This window comes from Pygocentrus nattereri, chromosome 10, assembly GCF_015220715.1.
Source record: "Pygocentrus nattereri isolate fPygNat1 chromosome 10, fPygNat1.pri, whole genome shotgun sequence".
Taxonomy (NCBI): Eukaryota; Metazoa; Chordata; class Actinopteri; order Characiformes; family Serrasalmidae; genus Pygocentrus; species Pygocentrus nattereri.
Genome location: NC_051220.1, coordinates 32,476,832 through 32,495,282, shown reverse-complemented (window position 1 = coordinate 32,495,282; position 18,451 = coordinate 32,476,832). Strand labels below are relative to the sequence as shown.

Here is an 18,451-nt window from a genome sequence, read left to right as displayed (position 1 = left end):
TGGAGTGGAAAACACATATAAAGCAAAGAGTTTTATCTTTTCAATATTTATCTGTCTCAATTTCTTTTATGGCTTTTCAGGACTTGTGCCAGGGCATGGTTTGGGGCAGACTTGGGGCGAGTAAGTAAATTACAGTAAAATGGCAGGTATTTCTCATCAAAATCTAAACTGACTTTTACAGGCTTACTGTCAAGCTCTATTACTCCATAGGAGAAAGAGAGGGCCAGTCGATATGGTTTAGGTTTCATACAATTCCACACTTGTGTTCTAAATGACAGGAAAATAGGGCTCCGTAGGAGATGTATGGGGTTTGATTGGTGGTGCACGCAAGGTGTTTGGGGCAATGGGGGGATGAAGATGGTGGTGGTCTGGGATGGATGGTGATCAGACCTGACGTTAATTTGGGGCTTGGCTTTGACTGATGTAACTATCTCCATGTGCAAGTTCAAAAGGGCTTTACAGTGGATGAATAGGTGACAGGAGATGGATTTGCCGTCCACCTCTGTGTTGAAAAGGTAAGGCCAGTGGGGTCTTTGTCTGTGGGGAGGTGGAGGGTGGGGGGAAGTGAACCGAAAAAGAAAGCTAAATGAAGCTAGGACTGAGGGGGGAAAGAGGGGAATAAAGAATAAAGAGAAATTTTTGCTGCACTCTCCATTTATGACCAGAGCAACATTCTCTCAATTCTACAACACTTTCTAAGATATAGAAAATATCAATTATTAGACAGAAATATTGCAGCTCTTATTACTAGCTGATATTTTCTTTGACCTTTTTTGGCTCAGGCTGCCAGCAGTAGAGCTACACTGCTCTGAATCACGGGCACAGTGACAGAAAGTCATGGCTCAGTTGCGGAAGGTGTGGAAAGAGATAAAGCTTATGAAATATGGAACAATAAAAAGTTTAGTGTTGGTTTAGATATACAACATGCATCAACGCCTTTCAATAGCTGAAAACCCAGTGATGTTTGGAGAAAAAAAACAGGCACACAGAATTATATACTGAATATTTTCTAATTTTTTTAAGTCTGGCTTTTTGAGCATTTAAATGCCTGCAGTTCACCTACTATTCACCGGGAGACTTTAGATCACTCTCTTTTAACAATGTTGTCTCGGTGATAAAGAGGCAAAAGCAGCGTGTGCAGCTGTGACAACTCATTTTTCAATGAGACGCGTGAATGGGGAGAAGGTATTACATGTTTGGTAGTAAAAAAGCCATTTTGCAGTGGCGTTAAGGCTGAATGGAACTGATTAAAATGACGAGGCAAATTAAACGCCACCTCTCCTGCTTTGTCCTCATTAAAGGGACGCTGGCTCACACTTACAACCCTCGTCAGCCTCGTTATTTACTTAATTAATCACGTCTAATTCACATCACTTATCCTGTTTTTCCTTCAAGAGCTCTTTGTCTGCCCATTCTCTTTCCCACTCACCTTCCCAGCCTCTTTGTTTTGTTTTGTTTTTTTTTTACTCCCCCCCCCCCAAAATCCTCCCATGTTCAGCCGGGGACCCGCGTCTGCTTATTATGCCATTAGCCTGCCTCTCTCCGACTCTTTCAGAAGAGCAGACGGGTCCCTCTCCAATCTAAAGAAGTCCGCAGGTTTTTTCTCGTTCCTCTTTTTTCATCCCTTCTTCCTTCCCTTCGCCGAAATTACCCAGCGACGCGTGCCTGCGTTTCTAATTGCGGCGGTCGTCCCCGGAGACAGCCCCCTCCCCTTGGCCTAATGAAAAGCCTCGGCCTTAATTACTCCTTCTGAACGCTGATTGTTATTGACAAAACTCCTGTGGCTCGGACAAACGGCACAAGATTAGGTCCATTACAGGCAGCCCTCCAAGAGGAAGAAAAGAGCAAAAGAGAGGTAGAGATAGAGGGAAATTTCAACCTGACAACGCACGCAAAGAGGAAAGGAATAAAGGGAGGGGTCTTTGACATTTTCTTTTCTTTTTTCTTCCCTGTAACTCTCCTCGTCTTAATTGTTTAGGCCATCACTCCACTTAAGATGGCTTGCTCTTTTCAAGAGTCCTTTTTTTTTGTCTCTCCATTGTAATGGCTTTTGTGCTCGTCTCAGTAGGGTTAAAAGACTGCATCTAAATATGTGACTTGAGGGAAAATGCTCATCTTTTGTCAACAGAGGAGACTGCTGGTGGAGGTGAGTGTAAATAGCGGGGTTTGGACAAAAGCAATTATTTGTCTGCAAAAAGGTACATAGACTGTTTAAAGCCGATAGGACCACCGGGCCAATATCAACAGCCCCAACAGAGCAGTATTCAAACACCTGAGCACCACGAGACTGTGGAAACTTTTTTTGGCCTTTTGTGAATGTACACTGACACTATCCCACTGCGGTATTTAGTATGTTGAAGCACAGCTCACATCCGTTTATGTACTAAGGACAGTCAGTCCTTGAGATATGCATTAGTGTTAGCATGTTATTAAAAGTTTACGATGGCAGAGCAGTGCGATCAGGTCATAATTGCTGGTGGTCACCCTTCCTTTCTTTTTCCTCACTCTCTTTCTTTGTTACTCTCTCAAACAGCCATAGACAGGCACATACACACACCTGTTTGACTCCATCTGATTAATATCTGGGTCATCACATACTGACTGTTCTGCCTGGGCCAATCCAATGTGACCCTGTTGTATGTGCACTGTACCAGCCAGCAGCACAGTACCAACACTTGCAATCACTATAGACCTCTGAAGTTGTGCATCATTTCCATATTAGGGTCTAAGCTGATTTCTGTGTGGAAAATGAATGCCGTTTTTTCAAAAATGACACTGTGATCGAGCACGATGGTAAACAAAAATGCTCAAAACTGAATATGCTTTGCTGTACAGACATTTCCCCATCCGAATGTCACTGGATGCTCTGAAATATGAGGTAGTTAAGGGGTCGAAATATGAATATTGGTACATGCAAGCTAACACTGCTGCAACTTTAGAGGACTGACACCTCAGCAAACTGCCCCACACAAACCAGCAAGCCTTGTCAAATGTGGTAGCTAAGTTGCTTTGAAAGTAGTAGACAACAGTTTGAGCAGATGATGTCATTATATAATAGGATTTAATTTAAAGTTTGTGCAACATCATTTAAACGCTTACATGCTTCTACATATATAACATTATTTTTGTTTCAACTGCTAAACAACCAAATCAGAAAATGTATGTAAGACAAAATGTATCTGGTGTGGATCCATTTTGTTTATCACAAATGTGGTGACTTTGAAAATGCCATTCATTTTTTCCTTAGAGAAATCGACCTGGAGCTCCTAATACGTGCATTACATTTACAGAATGACACACAACTTCAGATGTCTATGCACAGATAAACCGGACAAACACTAAACGCAAAGCCTCCAGAAAACATCTGAAAAAACTGAATACACTTAAATTAGATAATCTTTTTAACTGAATCAACGATTATTTGTCTATAAAAGCCTAAACACAGTTGAGTCTCGCCCAGACTTTCAGCACTGCTGGAATTTAGTGCATTTGATCTGAAGCAATGCAGGCCAGAAAGCAGCAAATGTTGTCCATCCTGTCCTTCTATTTCTGTCTGGTCAGCGTGGTCATCTGATCATGTGTCAGTGTAACAATATACACCCTTTAGGCAATCAAATAAATTGATCACGATGATGATGTCACCACTGGCGCCAAACGGTACACTGCCCAGTGTGTGTCCACTGTGACTGGATTGCAGTTGGAGTTGGATTATCACCTATTGGTCAGTACAAACTCAGGTAGTGTTTCTTTACATATTGCTCACAGCACACTCCATTAGAGAACAGCTACATTGCAGTGGGAAATATGACGATATAGATGATTACCATGAAAAATTATATCACATTATGTCATATACTTATATACTATGGATACTGTTAGTACTGTCAGCAGTTCTGAGCAACTGCATGTTTCATTACAATGAGAACATAATTAGGCCTGCTCAGTTGAATTTAGTACAGTATGTGAAACATTGAATAAAAACCATTGTATTTATACTTAAATGTGTCACCACTGGGACTTTCTTCTGTTTTAAAAAGCTCAGAAAAAATAGAAAGAAAAACTAAATACTATGATGCACATTGTATATCACTAAAATGTCTTGAAGCATGATTCTAAGCTTTAAGCATAGGAACTCCACAAGGGTGCTGCCTCAGCCCCCTGTTATACAGCCTGTTCACTCATGATAATGCAGCACCAAAACAAAATAATTAATTTTGCAGATGACACCCCTGTACTGGACTCATAAGCAGTCTGCCTACAAGAGGGAGATAGAAGATCTGTCTGTTTAGTGTCACAACAATAATCTGGCCCAGAATGTTCCCAAAAAGGAACTCGTTGTGGACTTCCGGAAAAACAGAAAGGATGATACTCCCATCAGCATCAATTTTTTGTCTGTTGAAATTGTCAGCAGTTTCTGGTTCCTGGGTGTGCAACTGTCAGACTCTCTCTTGGGCCCTGAACACCAGCAGCATGCTCAGAAAGGCACAGCAGCGACTGTTCTTCCTCAGGAGACTTTAAAAGCTCAGGAATAAACACATCTGCTATGATCAACTTTAACCAGTGCACTACAGAGAGTGTTCTGACTGGGTGCATCACGGTTTGGCTTGGCAAACTGACTAACCAGGAGTTCTACTGACCTCCCACAACTTCAGGACATTTATACATGTATATTATGCTGAGCGAGGGCTCAGTCCATCATCTGAGATGCTTCCCACCCTGCCCTGTCTTCCCTCTGGCAAACACTTCTAAATCACTGATTGTCCCTATCTCACCTTTATATTTAAATTGTACATATTCTTTCTTTCACCTTTTCTACTCTATCATGCACACTTTGTAGCACAGTCTAGCTAGTAAATCATATATATCACCTCTCATGTATATATAATACCATATTCTGGAGAATTGTTTATATTCTTGCATTACACTGTATTACTCAATAATTTCCTGTATACTGTATTACTCCACATGTGGTCTCTTACACTGTATTACTTCTGTACATAGTTCTGCACTATTCTACACCTTATATTCACAGGGCAGTGTTATCACTGTCTTCTACCTCACTCCTTACTGCCACTTGCCTGTACCTAGTGTACTTGTCTAGTATGTGCAATGTCCTTTTGTATGTCCAATACTTCTATTTATACATTACATTTTTATATGTAGGCATATGCTGCTGTAATATAAGAATTTTAAAAACTGTACTTTTTAATGCCCTGCTTTCTCAATTCATACAATAATAAACTAATGCTGATTCTTTACTATTATTATGTTTTATTTTTGTCATATTACTCACCCCTGTTGCTACACAACCAGACAGAAGTACCAAATTAATGCATGTTTTTGTATAAGACACACTATAGCCACTATATTTCCACAGAATTGTCAAACTGTTCAGTTCCTTGAACAGTTATTGTTTGTTTTTGTGTCCTGCTGCTAAATCAATATTAAGAAATATTTAAGAAAAACTACGGTCAGTCTTTCCAATTTTTTCTTGAATATTTTATTTTGTCAGACCACATGCCAATTAGTGCAAGTATCCTCCACTGACCTCTACACCATCCCTGATTTGAGAACAGCATGTACAGAAAAAGGAAATACATTGTACTGTGAGTCACAAAAGTGGTGTAAATGTAAAACCAACCCCTGGGTATCCATGCCATGTTTATCTAAATGCGCTGAGCAAACTGTGCTGGACACAGTGGTGTCCAGGTGGAATGGCATTGGTTGCTCTCCATGCTCAGAATTAAGGCTAAGCTAAACTTGCTAAAATATAACATCACAATACTTTTACACAATATACATCAACATTAAATTTTTCGGTGGTTTGCTAATGAACAAAACATTGGAGCCACATTTACAAAATATGACAAAAAGAAGATATCTTAAAATATATTGTTATTTCAATTATCACAAATTAAGTATTTAGGCAAAAACAAAAAGAAAAAAATCAATTGGAAAAATGTATAAATTCATATAACAAGCTAATGGCATAATGAACTGACACCCAGTCAGGTACCCTTTACTATGCCATTTGTGTAGTTACACTAGTTGTTGTTTACAGGCTCACTATAATTGCTTTAAATCTGCTTTTTATGAAACATGCAGTTCTTCAGTGCTCTGACGATACCCACAACATACTAAGAAAAGATTATTGAGGAATAATCGAGCACAGCGCCAATGATATTAAGTGATATTGCCCCCTCCCACTCAGAATAATCTAACCCTACAGTGAAAACAAAGCTAAAGTATCACTGTGTCAGTACCTTGTATTGTCCTCTTGAAGAAGGCCTTGCAAGCCTCGCAGGAGGCCACGCCATAGTGGTAGCCTGATGCAATGTCTCCGCAGACCAGACACAGGCGTTTGGGGATGGAGTTGAGCATGTATTCACACTTGATGGGGCCTGAATCCTCCAGCAGCGTGCTGGAGCAGTCCTCATAGCGTTTGCGGCAGGCGCTGCCTGCGGCACCCAGGGGTCCGGCCGCGGTAAACATGGGTGGAGAGTCCAGGCCGTTGGAGTGGCTGTTAATGGCGCTAGCGTAACCACCGCTGGCGTCCGAGTGGGCTCCGGGACTTGGGTGGCTGGCCGTGTCCACCAACGAGGACGGACTAGAGGGCTCCGTCTTTATGTACGAGCCACAGCTGGACGGCAGGTGCCGCTCCTCAGCGGCCATCCTGTTCAACAGCCTGAGAAAGAAAGAGAGACAGAGAAAGAGAGAGAAAGGAAGTGAGACTGAGATATATTCAATATACAACAGGGATATAATATCAGTTATTTAATATTTGAACAAAACTGCCTAGGCCTAAAAGGTACACATCATTTTCTAATCTTTCAGCTAAAACACTTTGTCCAGGATGGATATTATGCCGTATTGTGCAAGTGTAAAATTAAACATACTGTGGTGAAACTGCAATATAATTTTTAGATTTCACAGATTGCAGCTGCTTTAAATCTGACACATGCAGAGAATATTATCACTCCATTTGCAAGTTTGCCCAACTACTTTGTGATAGACTCACTTATCACTCTTACTCATTGTAATCAAAAATACCCATATACTGCATTTTGACATGACTATTTTTGAACTTCTCTTTATCAGTTAGAATTAAACAAACTGTGCCTTCAAGTCTGATATATGTAAATGAGTTCTGTTCTGACTGGCAGTTCTGTATTGTTTCCGGCTGAAAAGCAATCCAGGCTGAAACATACAGGCTGTTTAAACAAACAGGCTGTTTATAACTTCAGTGTAAATGGGTGAAGCTAAAGTGCTATAGGCTGAACAGATGGACATATAAGTAAAAATTTCAGTTTTTGTGACATCATAGAAACATTGAATTCAGAACAAGTTTTTGCAGCCTATTTTCCATTTATAGACTGTATGTAATAAAGAGTAAACAAAACATTTCAAAACTTTAGCAACATTTACGTAATCAAATTTTCAATTTTATGGGCCCTGATAAGTGGCTTAGAAGATGGATGGATTATGGGCCCTTCAACACCTACCCAATCATCAAGCACAAATTCATGAACAAATGATAGTATAGCAACATTATGATAAAATGTCTTAAAAACATACAGAAACTATTCTGTAAACATGCAGAATGTTTACTTCATGGAAATTCAAACTGAGACAAAAAAGAGAAGCAGTGTGACACATCTGAGCCTTTTCATGAGCAGAGGTGGAGCAGACCATAAGTTAGAGCCTCTAAGCACAGGCAAATACTAGGTGTTAATGGGTTAAGGTGCTCCTTGGTTGACAGCAATAAAGAAAGAAGTTATTTTGGTGAGAGAGATGCAAAACAGGCACATTTTGAAAACTTAATGACCCATTAGAAGTAAAGTGCTGCTGGGTTGGTGCATGCTGTAGCTGAGAGGAGCGCACCCTTTATTATCAGTTAATAAACCTACAGCCCACCCACCACAATAAACACTCTAAATACACTCTCAGAGAGTGCACTCAGGGACAGTGGCCATGCCGTGTCATGGCTTTTTGAAATGGTGTTATAAACAAGCAATATCGTAATAAATAATAAGAATATCAGAGTAAGTTTTAACACTGGATTAGATTTACTTTCTTTGCTCTCTACATATAGTGAAGAGCACTCTTAGCAGCTCTGCTGCAGGTTCACTAATCTAAGCTGTGTGGGCACAAGAGAGGATACTCTTTAGTAACACTCCAACAGCAAGTGTCTGAATTTAGTCCAAAAAAGCAAGAGGGAAAAACAATACTTTACAGACCGAACAAAACCTTCTCCAAAATGTTAACGTTACAGTAGAAGGAAAAAACATTCTTAAGATTTAACTGGAAGCAATTTTGAGCCATTTAGTCCATTTATCATGAAAATCACACAATTTAAAATTAAAATGTAAAAAAAAGAAAAACAACAAAAACTGAATTTTGTTCTGACAGAGATGATACATGCCCACTTCATGTGTATTTAGGTGCAGGCGACAGGGATGATGGGTCAGACGCATTCGCTCACATTAACAAAATTGAGCTCTGCCTAGCTTTATGCAAATCAAGCTGCTGGGGTTACACTTTGAGTGGCAGGCCCACACCCCAAGCATTTTGCTTTAATTAGCATACTGCTAACTAATGGCAAATATTGACATACAGGAGCTTACATGTCACCACCAGGTTTGCCCATCATCATCAACGCAAAGGAGCTTTTCCCCTCTCTCGTTCAGACCATATGAAACATAAGGAAAGTGAAGAGCGGAGAGGGAAAGAGCTAAAACTGAAGAATCTATTAGATGGAAGTGAGACATATATCCCTCTTCTGTCCCTAGGCTGCTTCTCTCTCCCTCTCTGGCTGATTTAATTGTACGTGTGGGTGACTGTAGGGTTCAGGCCCATGGGTCATGAGGTCAACCTTATTTTCTCACCCCAGTTTCCTGTGCCCGCGGAGACAGGGTCAACGTGTCAAATTAAATCTCATTGCTTGGTTTCCCTCTCTATCGCCCGCCATGTATATTCATTGCAGCTCCAGCTGCCGCCACCTCTGGAAATTCACAAAAAGGTTAACTGCTAAAATAAATAATAAAAAACGCCCCCTGTTAAAACCGTTGACCTTGTAGAATATGGCCGCACTCAAGGGCTTTTTTCAGGCCTATATAGTAAGACCAGTCACATTTACATCAAGAATAAAAATATATTTTTCATTCAAAGTTTTGCACTAGAGTCAGCAACTGTGATACAAAATATTAAAATTCTGTCACATTGAAGCTGGGAATAAAATTAACTAAGAAAAAGAAAAGCCAATATGAATCTGAAACCACTTGGATCCTTTTCTTCAAGGGAATGCAAGAGCTGGATGTCATTGGCTGGCGGCTTCTGAATACAGATGCATGTGTGTGCACCTTTTTGCACCTTCACTTGACTTATTAAAAGCTATATATTAGAAACGTCAGCATACACGACAGTTCCATTTAGCCTTTATTTCTCAAATTCAGCGAGAGCTTAACCCCAGTTCAAAGGTTACTGTGGAGGTGACACTTAGCATAATTGCATAAGTGTCTTAACTGTTGTCCTCCCAGCACTGTGTTCATATATAATGAATACAGGCTTGAGGAATCCCGCCGGCCACACTGTCGCATTGCTCTAGAGCAGCGCTCCATACTCCGATTATTTCATTAAATGCATAAACAAATCTCACACTGCAAACCATTCAAATCAATCAGTTTGAAAGTCTTCTACAGGTCGATGGCCAGACGAGTGTCACGCTTGGCTCCTCCCACTCCCCCATGTGCTCATGTTGTGTTTTCTTCCCGGTAGTCCATGTGCTTTTTTGTTTTGGTTTTCACAATCCTGCCCCCTTGTTTTGTGACTCCACTCCTGATTGTTTCCACCTGTTTCCCACCTGTCCCTCGTCACCTGGCGTGTATTTAAGCCCTGTGCTTGCCCTCGTCTGTGTTGGTCTTTGTACTGTGTGATTATGCTGTTTGATTGTGCTGTTTGATCGTGCTGGTTGTTTTATGTTTATGCTGTTTGGAGATCTGTGTTCATTTTTGTCATGTCTGTCCCTCCTGCTCTTTGTGTCAGCTATATGAACCTGGACCGTTTTTGACCATGACCCTGGATTTGCCCTTAATAAAAGTCGCTTATCTCAGCATGTGCGTCCGCCTCATCACTCCCTACCATTACAATGAGCTTCAATGTTGTTTTCTAAAAAAGTTGGGTATGATAGCCATAGAGTAAGAGAGTTAGCAATAGAGTTTGACCTGGATCATAATCTTTTAAGGAGCGTTTTCATCACCATTAACTCAAAGCCATTTCAAACACAAATTAATGACACTAAAATAACAAAACAAGTAATAGGCCCAGTGCTGTACTCTGTCCTTTTCTTTCTGCTTGCCTGTGTCAAACAGCACTAGCACATTAAATACTTTTTTCTTCTACTTTTTTCCTCACACCTTTTGCTCCCCTGTGCACCCATCGAAATTCATGCTGAGTGTTGCCCACCAAGCATAATGTTCAGTTTGAGTCTAATCTGATTCCTCCTGGCCATCCTAACAGAATTTCAGCTGCTATAATATCATTGTGCGGTGGTGGCAGTGCTGGAGATTAGCTTCTCTAATGATCCTGTGCCCTCGTGCTCCTGCGGTCCACAAGACCAGCACTCAGTCTCTTGCCCTTTGTGCCACTGCGTTTTTCTAACCTCAACTCACCACAACACTTCTCAGAATAGTGCCATAAGCTTTAAGGGAGGACTGCCCATGCCTAGGGTTGAATCTACCTGCTCATATCATAGCTCTTCTTATCTAGAGAAATCACACAAATTTCAGCACCTATATAAAGAAATTTGTTAACAAAATTCCATATATATTCTGTATATATCTAATTATGAATGAAAGAGTGTACTTATATAGAAAAAATGTGAAAAAAATTATTACTTATTTAGACAAAATCCACAGAGAAATTCTGTGCTTGTCTAATAAATTCCACAATCAAATTCTGTACTTACGTAAAAAAAATGCAAACACATTTCAGTACCTAGCTAAAGAAATTTACGATCAAACTCTGTACTAATCTAAAGAAATTCACAAACAAGAAGCTTTACCTATCTAAAGAAATGAGTGAACAAAATGTTGCACTGATCTACAGGAATTTCACTATATTCAGAGAGAATTCTTTATTTATATATGGCTTTTGCAAAGAAAATGTTGCTGATTCATGGGTAAGCATATCCAAATAATGTTCTAATTTATTTGAAAATACTTCTTTTAGACATTTATCATAAACAAAAAAGACATTTTTTGTCGTTTTAAAATCGATCGGCTAGGTTACAGTTCACAGAGCCCTTTCTCGCTTCCTCTCTCTCTCTCTTCTTTGGTGTCTCTCTCTCTCTCATACACACACACAGTGAGAGCAGTGCGAGCGGGAAGCCCTTCGCAGACAGGGTGCTATCAGATGGCCCGGTGCGGAGGTGGGGGGATCAGAGAGAGGACCCCAGGCGATGGGGCTGATAAGGGTCTGGCCTGGGAGCAGCCATTGGAGGAGGAACTCAATTAACTCCTGACAGGCACTCACACTCCTCTGGGCTCAGAGGCAACAGTGAAGCCTCGCGGGCAGCTGCCACACTGCCCTCTTCCTCTGGAGGCGGCCAGCAGTGCAATGAGAACACAGTGAGGCAGAGCAAACGCACCAGGCAAATTTACTAAACACTGCATGAGAACACTACTGGGAGAACAGCACTTTTATATCAAAGGCTTTTTTTAAGTCTGTGTGAAAATTCTAGATGCCCTTTACACTGTATAGATGTTTCTTGGGTGGACCAATAGAATTGGTCCAAAATCTCTTTACATTAAGGTGCATTAAGAACAATAAAGTTCCATTCCAGAGATATAAGGTTTTGTTATGATGAGTGATTTGTCACACTTACATTAATGTTACTATGAGCATTTAACACTTTGGTATTTCAGATTTTATGTCTGCATCAGTGTGTAGACAATGTCCTGTTTGAACCCAACAACAATGCAAATTAAATGGGCCTTTTTTAGACAAAGTGCACTCTCTGGGGGAGGGGGTACTAGCCAGGCCAGTGCATTGAGGACCACTAGGAAATATTGAGAACGTCCCTGCCTAGCCATATAAATGCTTTGGGTTAACAGCTACCAAGGGAATATTGGGGCCCCAGACCTAGGGGGCAATTTTAAAATGTGAGTGTGTGTGTGAGAGAGAGAGAGAGAGAGAGAGAGAGAGAGAGAGAGGGAGAGAGAGAGTGAATGTACACGGAAAGCATCACCAGTGAAGGGTAGCAGGGCAGCAAAGGTAACTGGCACTCGCCATGCTCCACTGGGATCCATTTGAATCTGTGGCCGGAAGCAGCCCCTAATTTTGGACTGTCTCGTTCTTCATTAGTATTTTCTAAGCAGACAGAACAGGAGCTTGAGGTGAAGGAGGAACTCTGTGCTATAAAGCATAAAACACAGCCTTCCACATGAACCCGACAAAGATTTACGATCAGCTGATCTAAAGAGGCAAATAAAAGATGAGGAGAAAAGGATACAGAGGGAGCAAGAGTCTGACAAGGGCAGGATGAAAAAGGGAAAAATAAAGGGGGACAAAGGTAACAGAGGCTGATGTACAAAGTGCATGCACAGTGAAAGTTAAACTACAAGTCACACTGCAATATCGCATGTTTTGCAAATAAATACTGTGATATTAGAGACGTGTCAAAAAGAAACAGAAAAGGAGAAACTTATCATTTCCAAACAATGCTTTAGCAACGGAAATGATGTAATGATTTAAGACAACAGCTCAAATATTTTGATTAGAGCTGCATGATCTGAAAAAAATACCATACTGCAATTATATTGCTACATTGCATTTGCGATTTACCTTCCAGTATATTAAGAACATTAGTGAATCCTTGATGTGATATGATTACACATGACTTGACTTCAATATTTGATCAAAACTGCTGTCTAAAAATCTCAGAAATGTTAATGAGCAATAACATTCCTTACTTTTAATGTAGGTTTCAAGCAATGGAAAGCATAGCCTCTGAGTGCATATGATGTAGAAAAGTAAAAATATTTTTTTGAACAGTGACCCATATTGGATCATGTGAAGGCTTTGGATCATCCCAATCCCTAAAGAACATCTGTGATTGGTCATGATGCTCTCAGCACACAATAAAACTTTTAGTAATTGGTTAGAGCCTCATTTGCATATTGCACACTTTTGTGATTATAGTATTGTGAGGACTGATGTCACGATCAGGATTAATGAACGATATATATCGTCCAACCCTACTAGAATTGGAGAATAACTGGGATGATGCAGGAAAGAGCAGAGCAGGCCCAGTAGGAGAAAAAGAGAGAGAAAACGAGAGAGAGATAGGGCAGTGGATCAATAGTCGCTGTGGCCTGCTTGCAGTGGCGGCTGGTGCTCGGTTACCACGAGGGGGACGGAGCCCGGCCCAGCGGCCCGGCAATTAAGCTCCTGCGTCTCCAGCCCAGGATTAAATTTAGCCCATCTCCCTGGCTTCTCCACTGCAGGCTTTATAAAACTATGAGCTCACTCATGACAACAACATGAGCCCCAGCCGTGCCCGCGGCCCTGGGCCAGCCTGACAGCACCGACCCAGACGCAGATCACATCTATTGATCCCTCTCTTCCTTCCTGTTCCTGAAGGGGAGGGGGTCTTCAGATACTAAAACTCTACGCTGACACAAGCCCTAACACTTCTGAGAGGAAAGAAATGTAAACTCAAGAACCAGCTGGGAGACATCATGTGACAGGGCAGCATTACTGGGGGATCATCAGGAAAATGTATTTATTAACTTGCTGAGCTTCATTTTTAAAGACCATCTTTAAAGTGTTTTACTCTATTTAGTTTATTTTCAAGCTTTGCACCATAGTGCTGTAAATGACTCTTTACAAAGAAAATCCTTTACAAATGCAGCACATTTATATATTAATGCTCTAACATTGTACATACAAAACAGTGACTTAGGAGACAAAAACTTTACTTTAATTGATACACTATATAAGATTGACCTGCAAGCCAGAAAGATTAGAAAACATGTGTATGTAAGAGCAGCGGATTTAGAGAGCCCTCTGGTGGAAATGTGTTGTGAAACACAATTTTGTACCATCCGTCATGCTTCAGAGCCCTTCCCCGAGTGGATGAATCTGATGATCGCGAGTGTATTAAATAATATTCAAAGACAACACCGCTAAACTTACTAAAAAGTCAAAACTTATCTAACACCGCTCCAGGCAAGTGTGCTCACTGCCCCCTAGTGTGTGTGTTCACTAGCGTGCACATGTGTGGGTGTTTCACTGCATGGATGGGTTAAATGCAGAGGTCTAATTCCTCTGTGTGCAAAACATAGTAGGCTAATGGTTCTGATAGAATGAATGAATAAGAAAATGAAATACTTTGCCATCATATCTTCATGTCTAGTGTTGATTTTGCATTTGATACCTAAACCCTGAGCTGGACCTTCTTTTTTGAGCCTATGCATGTGACAGTAATCAGTAAAGATGTATGATGTGGTTCAAAAAATACTGTTAAATATGATCTGACAACTCTGGCTTTTGAATTACTATTTCAGGCTTTTAAGGGAGACTCAGGGCAGTGCACAAACACAATATTTTAGACGTCTTTCAATTTTAACCAAAACAATCTTACATAGTGCAGCTTTCAATTTAAGATTTTCCAAGTAATTCAAGACCATTTGAATCATTCTGTTCGTCATGACATGTTCACAAAATGTAAAAAGCAGCTTGTGTTTTAAAGAAATGACTAGGGTTTTCATACAGTGTTGACAGTGAGGATACACTTGACATTAAATTATTTACTGACTAATCACAGTGGTCTTCAGGTACTGCAGCATTTGCATGATCACCACAGTGGAACAGCTCCATTCATTGTGTGGCAGTGAATGAGTTAACATGTAACTGTGTAAGCCCAGCGGTAAAGATCCCACTTGAATTGAACAGCTCATCATATGGAAAAAGTAGTTCATTCCTCGCTTGGCACACACAAGGGAGGTTTTTTTAAATCGTTCCCTTTTTCTTTTTACACTAGAAATAATGTATAATGGCGCTTTCCCTGCTAAATAATTAGCTGACATCAAATATATTCTGGGCCTCAGAAATAGAGTGAAATGAGTATGTGGGTGTCCCTCTTACAGAAATCATTCAGTGTGTCTTTGGTTTATTAAAAAAAAAAAAGTCATTTGACTCGACATCAGTCTTTGTGAATAGCTTCAGCATCGCTCACCGTATGGACATCAGAATCTCAGGTGGCGTGCGAAGGGCTGATAGGAGACTGTTCTTCACCTAGCCTTTGTCATAAGAACATCGTTCTTCTCCTACAAGAACACCTCAGAATTAGAGCACATTCCCTGTGTGAATTAAACACTGAGCAGTGCGGTGCCATCATACTTAGTGAACGTCACTTTGAGAAGGGTGGCTTCTGATCAGATCTCTCTATAGCGATGCAAAATAAGACAAAAGAACAGAACTGCTGGGATCAGTTTGAGCACTTCACTTCTACACCCATACTCCTACAGAAGCAAAAAATGCTGGAAAAAAGTCCCCAAAATCCTCTATGGTGGACAAAAAAGGGCTGTCATTCCTAATAAAAATATAGCATTCACCACGGTCAATTTAATGTTAACCAAACAAGCAGTAAACGAATATGCAGCACCTTGAGGGTTAACCACCACATGCATCACTCTGAGCCTACTCTCACAACAGATGGAAGTAATATTGTAAAGGTACACCATTCTGTGTATATTTCAGGTCTCAGTGCATAAGCTGGGGGTAGACGCAGACAGAAGCAAGGAACGATGCATGAAATTAGTTCATTAATCTTCCTCTCATAGGCTGCCCTTGTTTAGGGGGGAACTCTACCTGCTATGAACAAAGAGCCCGTCGCTCCATAGTCATCAATTACTCTCTTCATCACAGGGAATGCCCAGTGGAGAACGCAGCACACATCCACTGCAGGAGAGATGAAAAGCTCCACCTGGCCTGCCCAGTGCACCTGACAATTACTGAACAATCAAATGTATCAACGTCTGCATCTTAACTCATGCTCAGAGAACACAACAACATTAGCCTTACTCTTCACATTCTTTACAGTCTGACACTGATGTGAAAGGGATACACACGTTCTAGACACATAGGATTCCCAAAGAGGATAGGCTTTATCCAGTTCTATCCTGCAAGCTCTAAATACAGTCCATATACCTTGATGCCCTGATAGAGTTTCTTAGTATGTTTGATAATGTGTTTACTGTACTCTGGAAGAGCACAACATTTAAGCAGCACTGGGTTACTGTGTTAAAATCTCTGCATTTTATTCATTTTACTGCATTTGTAGCTCTCTACAAAACAAGTGTTTCATTTCTCTGTAGTGCCAATCCAGATGCCAGTGCATCCCTAGAAGCAATGCCTTGAAAAACATGACATAGCTTATTTTGATCTGACTATTTGATCAGTTTTTATTTTGAACAATTCAAAGTACTCATAATGTAATGCTGTTTAGCAGAGACTGCCTGAACGTTCCTCATCAGCCAGTCTTTATCTTTCTGTCAGTGTCAGTGTTGTATGGTGTACTATTTTTCGTCCCCATGAAGGATTACTCTGAACACTATCCCTCACTATCCTGACGAACCTCAACATTCAAACAGAATTAAGAAAATTTTACCTGTGAGGACTTTGTCAAATTTATGTCACTTTAACACAGAGATACATCTCATGGGACAATGCAAATCTCCTGCTACAAGCAGGTAAAGACTCAGTGGCATCTTCACAAACAATAAACAGCCTATGCTTTGGCAAACTATAATAGCTTGCATAAGTACAAACTTGATCCTGAACATCATAACTGACAGTGATCAGACACACACCATCATGATGATAATTAAAGTTTAGTACTAATCACTTTTGACTTTTAATCAATTTTGGCACCGCATAGAAAAGTATCTATAAACCCAGTCCTAAAAAAGAACACATGACAGCTACAGCAGGAGCGTGCTTCCTCCCACGTTCAAGCTCTCACTCGGCCTGGCTGGCACTTTTACTCAGCAGCATCTGCCAAAAAAGTTGCAGTGCTATGTCCAGTTCGGCTCGTCCCCCCGCACCCCACTGTGCCTCAGATACTAAAGCAGGGCGGATCGCTTGGCGGCCAGCACACTGGATAAAGATTTACATTATAATGCACTCTGCTTTTCTGTGAACACGCTGCTCATCATTCACAGGTCAGCGCCAGAGAGCAAGAGGAACAAAAGCTCCCGTATAATGGACTTTGATGTAGGTGGTGGAGATAACACATTGACATTGAATTAAAACAAAGAAATTAAACAGAACGTGATAACCTTCCGAAAAGTCAGAAGAGAGAGAAGCCTAAGAGATACCTAAAACGGCCAGGGTTAAATCTCTATAAAGTCCAAGCCCTGGACTGGTTTAAAGGTCTTTTGTGAAATATTATATTTGCTGCATTTTGGACAACATTGTATTAAAAAAAATCATCCATCCCCTCTAACTAACACTGGTATAACCAGAGAGGACGAGGTCTCTAAAAGACTGGTTCATATTTTATATCAGTTGTTGTTTTGCATCTTTTCCTTGTGTGAAATTGCTTTAATTGTTTCCTATTGTTGTGGGTACATCTGTACTACATATATCTAGTAATTGTTACAGTAGCAACAGTTTCAATGGAAGTTCTCTCAAAAAAACTGAAAAAAATATTTTTAATTATGACACATTCATTCTAAAAATTGGTGCTAAAAATGTCCACTTAGAGCCCCCACAAACATCACTATCAATCCCCACAACACATTTCTGAATCCCCTGTTGAACTTTCTCTAAGTTTCCATGCTGTTGTTTGCTGTGTATGTGTTAGGGCACCCATGCAGGGTACAGGTATGGTGTGGATGCCACAGGCAGAGCTGCTGAGGCTGGATGTGCTGCTGGAGCCGCTGCATCCTGCACTCAGTTTGGCTGTCAGGAGGAATCAGAGCCAGTATTGTGACGGACCGTTTCAATATTGATTTCATAAATAAACAGAGCTAACCATCGATCCTAATGTTATTTTGCATTTCAATTACTGCTCAGAAACATAACCTTCAAACGACTGGGCGTTCAATACCAATAACATTCTCTGATAAACGCTCGCATAGCCACCCAACGCACGTCGTGCTTTACTTTTTTTTCTCCTCCTCTCTCTCCAAAGTGTAAATTAGTGGACTTAGCATTTTCCCTCCATAAACATTTAATTAGGGAGCGAATCAGAAAGCAGGGTGTGGATCGTTTCCCAGGTGTCTGTGGGACTGACACTGTCACGGATGCAAACAGAGATGGAGTGGTGTGGACAGCACCACCCTGCTGCAGCGAAACTCATATTTCCATTAAAGTGCATGTACAGCACCCACACTCTGACATCTGTCACACTCTATAGAGGGGCAACTTTATACTGGCTTACATCTCT

General features: G+C 40.7%; 1 protein-coding gene across 8 annotated transcripts in view; it reads right to left on the bottom strand.

Moving 5' to 3' along the window:
- The window catches only part of esrrb (estrogen-related receptor beta), a 74,911-nt gene that overhangs the window by 46,161 nt on the left and 10,299 nt on the right, over nucleotides 1-18,451 (bottom strand). For 7 of the 8 annotated variants that reach the window (XM_037542214.1, XM_037542215.1, XM_017690841.2 and 4 more), the window contains one exon: nucleotides 6,264-6,685. In XM_037542214.1, the coding sequence (XP_037398111.1) occupies nucleotides 6,264-6,672 (409 nt within the window). In that variant the 5' untranslated portion in view covers nucleotides 6,673-6,685. Of the gene's footprint in view, nucleotides 1-6,263; nucleotides 6,686-15,235; nucleotides 15,304-18,451 lie in introns of those variants that run through there. The other variant, XM_037542212.1, reaches the window with a different exon arrangement.